Source organism: Chaetura pelagica, unplaced genomic scaffold (genome assembly GCF_000747805.2).
Source record: "Chaetura pelagica isolate M959 unplaced genomic scaffold, ChaPel_1.0 scaffold244, whole genome shotgun sequence".
Taxonomy (NCBI): domain Eukaryota; kingdom Metazoa; phylum Chordata; class Aves; order Apodiformes; family Apodidae; genus Chaetura; species Chaetura pelagica.
This window is the reverse complement of record NW_009953719.1, coordinates 92,470-101,266: the sequence shown is the minus strand read 5'-3', so window position 1 is coordinate 101,266 and position 8,797 is coordinate 92,470. Positions and strand designations below refer to the sequence as shown.

Genomic DNA, 8,797 nt, shown 5'->3' with positions numbered 1-8,797 from the left:
AAGTGCTGAGAGAGGATTTAGAGTCTCCATCCTTGGAGATTTTCCAAATTGGACTGGGCAAGACCTTGACCAACCTGATACAGCTTTAAATTTCTGTCTGCTTTAAGCAGACTTTGAGGTGGTTGGAATAGATGCTTCTAGTCTAACTAAACTAGATCTTCTAAACTAAATCTTTCTATTGAGTCAGTGATTCTATGATTTACTCTTCTAGAAGACCTAGAGAAGATTCCGCAGTTGACTGAGGCAGTGGCAAGCAGTAATTCTAGCAGTAAGAGGGGATAAGAACCATACAGGGTAGTTGATGAATTTGAACTTGGAGAAGGGAAAGAGGGAAAAAGAGGATAATTATTTCAGTGGCACTGTAGTCAGAAAACCAACACTCTGCATTTGCCAACAGTTTCCACAGCATGCTATTTGAAATATTACATCTAACTGTAGATAAGAAACTGGAACATCTCAACCCTATGTAATAATTCATGGCAAATGTTTGCTTTTTAAAAGGAACATTCACAGTTTCTGTTTGCACTCTTTGCCAGTAGAACCATGAAGTCTCAATTTGACTGTAAGATTGCCACTGCTAGATCTTTGAAATATCTGCTTTTCCAACACAAATACAGCTTTGCAGCTTGCTGTATGAAAGAGTTGATGATGAGGAAGCTCATGTGGCAAGAAGGTTGAAACCCTCAGAGTTTAGCAGAGGAGTTTCATATCTAAATAAGTTCCTTTGACAGTGAAATTTCCTGGATACCACACACTCCCCCAGCTTCAATGCTGAACAGTCCATGGATAAGCTGACACTGGGTGTGCCTCTGAGCTTTGTAACTGCCTGAGATACAGCCTGAACTGTAAAGAAGTCCAAAGGAGAAAAATGATTTCACAAAAAACAAGCAAACAAACAAACAAACAAACAAGAAACCCAAACCAAAACAAAAACACCAAACCCAAACCTGTGGAAAAGTATTTACTTTTCTTTTAATGGGTGACTTTCTGCCAGTGAGCTGGCTCACTGTAAAATCAGACAACCACCAGTGCCAGCACAAGTGAGGGAGGAAGACCATATGGTCAGGGATATAGGAGACAGGAAGGTGGGAGAATAGCACCATCATTTTGTATATGCTTATGCTTCTACAACACTGCAACATCCTTGCATGAGACCTGCATTCTTGCATCAGAGAAGGTTTATTATCCCTGAGGCTTTGAGATAAAAAATTGTGTACTTGGTTTACCAGAAATACATTCTAACTGACAATTCTGTATATTAAGTCTCATGTTTAAACTTGAAAAATTTTGCCAGTACCTTCTGATTTCAGCTATCTGTACTTACAAGCTCTGATCTAATATTCAGTTGAGCCACACAGAATTAATACTTGATTTTGAAAATATAGGCCTGAGAATTGAGCAGTAGTCTTTGCATTTTGTGTATTATTAACAGTAATAAATATGCATAGTTTACATACTCAGTGAAATCAGTGTCTTCAAATACACAGATGTAGACAACTAAGTTTTAGTATATGATTTTGTCAGAGTACACAGAGAAAGCAGAATCTAGTTCCCCTTTTCTATGTTGTGTTATGTCTGCAGGGCAAACAGAAGTCCAAAGCAAAAAAGAAACTTAATTTGTCATTTTAGAGACAGCACAAAAATCCCTGAATATTCTTAGGAAGCAAATCTATGCTCTAGTGACATCTTTGTAGAGAAGTGCACATTCATGCTCCAGAATTTTAACATATTTAAGGTAATCATTTCCTTCTGCCTCTGAAAAGTGTTATTGTTGGCACAGAAAACATGCACATGGTTTCTTGCATGATTCGCTGAGAAGTAATGTAAAAGTGTATTACAGAAATTTGTTACCAAGACTACAAAGATGCAGAACTTAAAAACTTAAAAAAGCAAGATTGTTCCTTTGACCCTGTTGTGTATGAATGAGTCCTTTTAACAGTTTTTTTGCAGCCAGGAATAAATGTGGACATGTACCAGATCACCAGATTCCATACAAGAAAATATATTTCTGTTTGGAAAAGGCACAAAACTACAAGTCACAGAACACAACAGAACTCCACTGAAGTCACTGCAAATCAAGCCATATAAGAGCTTGGAGTGAATAATTTCGAGCCAAGCCAAGTAAGAAAACATAAATCACCAAGCCAAATTCTCAGGCAAAATGCACAATCAAACTCAAAATAGGAGAAAAAGTCTTCTTACCCCATATACCTTCTTGGCTCCTGCCTTTGCAGCAAACATGGAGAGGATTCCTGTGCCACTTCCAACATCAAGGACTATCTTATCTTTAAAAACATGTTTATTGTGATACATGGAGTTTCTATAAGTTAATGTCCGTACTTCATCCTTCAACATTTCCTGTATTGAAAAAAAAAATAATGAGGGAAGACGAGTGGGTGCTTGTTTATCTTTTTTTAACAAGATTTTCAACACTGTTGCCCATAACATCCTCATTGAATAAGTGATTAAATATGGATCACATGAATGGACATCAAAGTGAACTGGAAACTGGACTGAACTGCTGCTCTCAAAATGTTGAGATCAGCAGCACAATTCTGGAGGCCATCCACTTGTGCTTTCTATGCAGGAGCAATACTGGTGCCTATACTATTGATGGAATGGGACAGAGTGCAGTCTCAGCAAGTTTGCAGTTGATAACAAACTGAGAGTGTGGTTGATTCACCAGATGGTCGTGCTGCAAATCAGAAGGATCTCAACAAGGTGAAGAAAGGACAGGAATTTCAAGAATGTAAGAAAAAGGGAAATGTAAAGTCCTGCATATGAGGAGGAATAGCCTCATGCACTAGGATGCAGAGTTTGCCAAAAATGACCTTGGGAACATGGTGGACAGCAGTTTGTACATGAGACAGTAGTATGCCCTTGCAGTAAAAAAAGCATCAAGGGAGGAGGATCAACACTGGTGAGACCACATCTGGGGTCCTGAGTCCAGCTCTGAGTTCCCCAGGATGAGAGATGTTGGAGCAGATCTAGTGAAGACCCATGAAGATTATGAAGACATTGGATCATCTGACATGTGAGGAGAGATTAAGAGAGCTAGCCCGAAGAGGAGAGACTTTTGCCCTATTGATATGGGGATCCTATCAATGCATAAAAGTATCTGTTCAGTGAGGGAGGAAAGAAGGCAGAGACAGACTCTTCTCAGTGATAACCAGTTAAAGAACAAGGGGCACAAATGACATGAGCAGCTTTTTTCAGAGTCTTGTCCAATCATGTTTTAAGTATGTTCAAGGTTGGAAGCTCCATAGCCGTCATTTTACCAGCCTCCCACTAAATAATATTTTTTTCCAATTAAGGTTGTGCCACATATATCAGCTCCTTCAGCCCTGGTGGAGACAGCCCATCAGGCCCCATAAACTTAATGTATGTCTGATTTGTTTAAGTGATCCTTCTCTGTTTAGGGTATGCCTTCTTCACTCCAGACTTTGTCACTCATCTTAGGGACCTGGGATTCCTTAAGGCAAGTATTACCAGTAAAACCAGAACTGAAGAAGTAATTTTTTAATGTTCTTTGTCACCAGATACCTTGCCTCACTCAATAACAGTTCCACCTTTTCCCCCAGTCTTCATTTTGCTCTTAATACACCCAGAGAAGCTCTGCTTTGTTACTCTTTCCATCCCTCATCAGATTCATGTCCAGATGCATCTTAGCCTTCCTAACCTTGTCCCTGAAACTACTTCTAGGTCACCTGACCTTTCTTCTACCTTTGGTTTTAATTTTGTCAGGAGCTTCTTGTTCATGCAGGCCTTCTGCTGTGGTTGCTTGCATGTCAGAACGGATTGTTCTTGAAGGAGGTGAGCCTTGAAAATCAGCCAGGTTTTCTGGACCCTTCTTTCCTCCAGGACCATCTCCCATGAGAGTTTTCCAAGCAGGTCCCTGAAAAGGATGAGCACTGCTCTCCTGAAACCCAGGGTTGTCAACAAGATAAACAGCATGGACCCTGAGAGAGCATCTATGCTCTCAAGAACCTGAATTTCACCTTCTTATGGTCACTGCAGCCAAGCCTGTCCTGACTATCACATCTACAGCTGGTTCTTTCTTTTTAGTAATTTCATCGTTTGGGCCTAACACAACAACATAAAACCAGCCATGGGGCTGCTCACTCAACCTCCCCATCCCCCATGCACACACAGACACTGGGATGAGGAGGACAAAGCTCATCGGTCAAGACAAAGGACAAGGAGGGATCTTCACTGATTAAGGTCCCAGGCAAAACAGACTCAACTTAGGGAAAAATAATAATTGATTTCACACTATTCACACACCCCCAGGACACAGACACATACAGAGCAGGGCTTGCAGATGTTACCCCACCCCTCCCTTCTTCCCAGGCCCCAATCCCTTTGTTCCCAGTTTCTCTCCCTCCTTCCCCCCAGCGGCACAGGGGGACAGGGGATGGGGTTTAGAGTCACTTCACAGGCTGGGGGTTCCTGCTGCTCCTGCCTCCTCAGCAAGAAGGATTCCTTACAGTCCTGCCCTGCTTCCCCATGGGGTCCCTCCCATGGCAGAGAGTCCTCCACCAACCTCTCCTTCCTGAGTCCTTCCCAAGAGGTACAGTCCCTCAGGGGCAGACTGCTCCAGCACGGGCTTTGCACAGTCATGGACTGCTTCAGGAATGGTCACCTCCATGACTGCAGATCCAAGTCCACAGGCTTCAGGTCCACATTCTCCCATCCTGGCGCCTTCAGGGAATGTTCCACCGTGCTCCTCCTCCATGAGTGCATGGGGACAGCCTGCCATCACCTGCTCAGGCACCTCCTTCCCCTTCTTCCTCACCAACCTCGGGATCTCCACCCCAGCACTGCTTTCACCTCTTCAGCTCAGCTCTTCTGTTTGCTCTCTGCTCAGGTCTTGTATCAGTTCTTTCATATGTTAATCACAGAGGCGCATCTATTGCCTCTACTCGTTCTGACCTTGGCCACCTGAGCTAGGAGGAAGGCTTTTTTAATAGCTTCTTACAGGAGCCGACCCTGGAGCCCCTCCCCCATTCCCAAAATTCAGGCAAGAAAGAACAAGTATCAGGACCACAAGAGCAACATACACACACACCATGCCCCCTCCCCGGCCCCCCCCTGCCATTGATTTAGGTCATTTGTGTTCATAATACACTCCAAAAATGTTCTGGGTTGCTTATGTCTTGGTCTGCTGCCTTTCAGCAGATGTTTGGGTGATTAAAGTCTCCCATGAACCAGAAATTGGACACTTGTCCCATGCAGACATAAGACTTCTTTCAGGTCTCTGAAGAAGACTTCATCTACTTCTTCCTGATTAGGTGCTCTGTAGCAAAACACCCACAACAATATCAACCATGTTGGTCTACCATTTAATCCTGATACATAAGATCTCAGTTGAAATATCTTCTGTCCCATACTCGACAGGATTCCATGCATTAAGCTGCTCTGTTTCCCTTCTCACCTCCCCAGTCTGTCCCTCCTAAAGACACTGTATCCAGCTACTGTGGCATTCCAGTTGTGTGAACAATCTCACAGCAGCTTTTTGATCCCTGTGAGAGTGTAGCCAGGCAACTGAACTCTGATCTATAATTCCTCATGTTCATTTCCCAGGCTGCATGTATAAATGTACAGGCACATCACAGAGGTTCTTTTCGTGTTGAATTTCTGAAAACAGTATGAGACCTTGCCCCATAATGCTGCCTCTTGGTACTTTTTTTGTGTGTGCTTATACTTGGAGTGGGCCTCTTCTTCTTTGTTTTGTTGATTGACTATGAACTCTTGTCCACAATACTCTGCATCTTTGGATTACCAGCTCAGTCCACGACTTTCCCATGTGACTGTGGTTCACCATTTCCTTCCTCTGTCATTCTTAGCTTAAAGATCTCCTCACCAGGTTGGCCATTCTGTTGGCAAAGACACTTTTGAGATGGTTTGTCAGGTGGATTCCATCTCTTCCTAGCAGACATAAATCCTCAAAGAGTATCCCATAAACAATAAAACAGAAAACTTGTCATTGACACCAGCTGCACAAACAACTGTGGACTTGCGGGGGCACATGTCCTCAAGTCCATATTGTCACTGTTAGAACTCAGGCAAAAAGCACCTGACACACCTTGCTGTTTGTCATTATCCTAAGAGCCATGTAGTCACATTTGATGTGCTTCAGGTGCTCATGCAGAAGAGTAGCCGTAGTAATCCAAGTCTAATGGCTGCCTGTCCCAGATCCAATCATCTAGACAGCCTCTCACTCTGTTCCCTGCAGGAGAGAGCCTTCCACTGCCACCACTTGTTGTTTCCCAATAAAGCACTCTCAGTACTTCAGTGTGGCTCAGGGACAACTGGTTCTGATGCTTCACTGGACAGAACTTTCTGCTCATCATCTACAATGAAAGCACTGAACCTATTCTGTAGCTATGGATCTGCAGGTGGATCAGGAGCCTTCTTCCTGTTGCCAGAAGTCACAAGTTTCCAGCCTCCACCACCAGAAAAGTCTCCACTTCCAAACCTGGTAAGTACAGTCTCTGACAGCCCCTCCTTTCAGTACAGCTGAGGATTTAGGCTCATGTACCTTCAGGATCTTAGAGAAGATCTATCCAGTCTCTTCCCCATGTAGCTGATGTTGCAGAGTCTGCAGACCTCTTTTGCTTGTTGACACAGATCCTCTACCAGTGCATACCTCCTGCAGGCAAGAAGGCAACCTTCCACTTCCCAGTCATAGCAAAATGTCCCGGGTACTCCCTGCATTCCCTGAGACCTACAGAGCTGCATCCTTACATCAGGAGCTCCATTTAATTTTGATACCAGTTATTAATTGAAATAAGTAAAATTTAGGGGGAAACTACACTTGGGGAAAAATCACATACAAGAGAACAAAAGGGACACACAGAATAAAAATAGAGCTTACGTAAGAGTGAAACAGCAAGAATTAGAAAAAACCAACAGTTTCTAATTAGAGAAAGGCAAGTCCCTAGTCAACAGCTTGGCCTTGAGACAGGCCTTCAAGACACTTGCAAGACAGATGAAAGAGGTGGAAAGGACTACTGGCCACAGCTTATCTTGGTTAGAGCCTTGAGCACTGGGGAAAAAAACCAATGAGTTATTTGAGTCACCTATTAACTTGCCATTAATATATTGATGAGCTATTAGCACACTGAGACAGACACCCACAGGCTAGAGGGACCCTTTCTAACAAAAAGCCCCTTACTCTTTGAGCATATGTAGTGAAATTCCTGAGCATTGTCACTTTAAATGGAAGTGAGGGATTAGTGACCAATCCTGTGCACCAGTGATAAAATAATGTTAAAGTTAATTCTCACGGTGCTTTGTGGAATACCACCCTACTCCCTTTTCTGCACAGAACTGGGTATTAAAGCAAATATCTTGACTCTGTGTGTGGATTGGCTTCTTGCACACCAGGTAATGGATCCCGCTTTCAGGAAGACAGTTTGACATCTCTGATGTGTCTTCAATATGCTTCTTAGATCTCCTTCCCATTCAATTATTTCTCTATCTTAGTCCATTCTTGGACTGAATTTCTGAATGCTATAATGGCAAGATGTAACTGGTAGGTAGAAACCTTCCACAAACAATTACTAGACTAATGGAAATAGATACTGTGTGTTAGGTGGTTTGTAAAAAGTGCCAATGATTTCACATTCTGGGCCTTTTTGTATGTTAGCCTTTAAGATCCACCCATACAAGTATATTAACATCTTCTTTAGAACCAGTCTAGAGCCACCTTTTAGATAGTAAGTAAGGACCACTGGGTATTTTTAATTTTCTCCGTGAGTGTATTTACTGGAGGCTATTGGGCTTTATGTTCCCATTAATGCAGCCTGTGCATTCAGGTAATATCCCAGGAGTCAAGAACTTCCTTGGGTTCTGCGGGAAATTTTACCAGAGTTGTTCCAGATTGGTGTGTTTTTCTTGTATCAGCTACAGGATAGGAAAGCAGGCTAACTTAGTCCACATATCTCTTCCTGGCAATGAGCAGGGTCAAAGGACAAACCACTTGCTTATCTAAAGCAAGACCCAGGCTGGTTTCTTAACCCTTTGCAATTTGGGAGTTTTTACAACCCTGGTAATTCATGCCACCACAGGGATAGGGTGGAGGTCCTGTAGCCAGAGGGTTGTGCCAATGTGACTGAGAAGGAGTACATACTTGCAGCAAGTGTTGGTTCTAATTTCTTTCCCCCTCTCTTAATTAACAGCACTGTTAGCCTGCTAGGAGCCAACCAACACACACTGTATGACCAATTCCCACCTTGTCAAGAAGTATGATAGTCTTTAGAATCCTCTGTTTTTGAGGAAAAGAATCTCAACTATTTCTAAATGGGTCAACGGGCCTGGATCTCTATCCTCCCCAAGCCCAGACTTCTCCTTGGTACAAAGTTGCACCTCTGCTACTTCGTGGCTGATACCCAGTTGAATTGTTACTACAGTTGAACTCATTATTTAGCTAGCTTTGCAACATTTAAAGCAGTAAGGTGCTTGGTACAAGTCCTTTGTGGGGCTCTGAAACACTTACTGTCTTTTCAAACGTCCCAGTGAAAGTCAACAGGGAAATGTTGACTTTAATAGGTGGCTGGCATAAGCCTTTTACCAACTCTGGGACTCGGCTTAGGTCAAGCCACGCCTCTCAGAGAAGGAGTTTAGAAAGCAAGGGGGTCCAATCTGAACCTCATGACTCAACCAGAGGACTTCCCCAGCCACCTTGCAGGCTCATACCCTTTTATACGAAAGCTTTCATTTCAGTATCTGTTTTGCTGGCATCTGTGCTCAAATATGCAGGAGAACGAAAGACCTACATTAGAAATAAGATAGC

General features: G+C 43.0%; 1 protein-coding gene across 1 annotated transcript in view; it reads right to left on the bottom strand.

The window, feature by feature from the left end:
* LOC104391175 (protein arginine N-methyltransferase 8) overlaps window positions 1-8,797 on the bottom strand; it is a 66,799-nt gene that overhangs the window by 29,963 nt on the left and 28,039 nt on the right. The window contains exon 3 of the mRNA XM_010000410.1: window positions 2,203-2,358. Coding sequence (XP_009998712.1) covers window positions 2,203-2,358 — 156 coding nt within the window. The remainder of the gene's footprint in view (window positions 1-2,202; window positions 2,359-8,797) is intronic.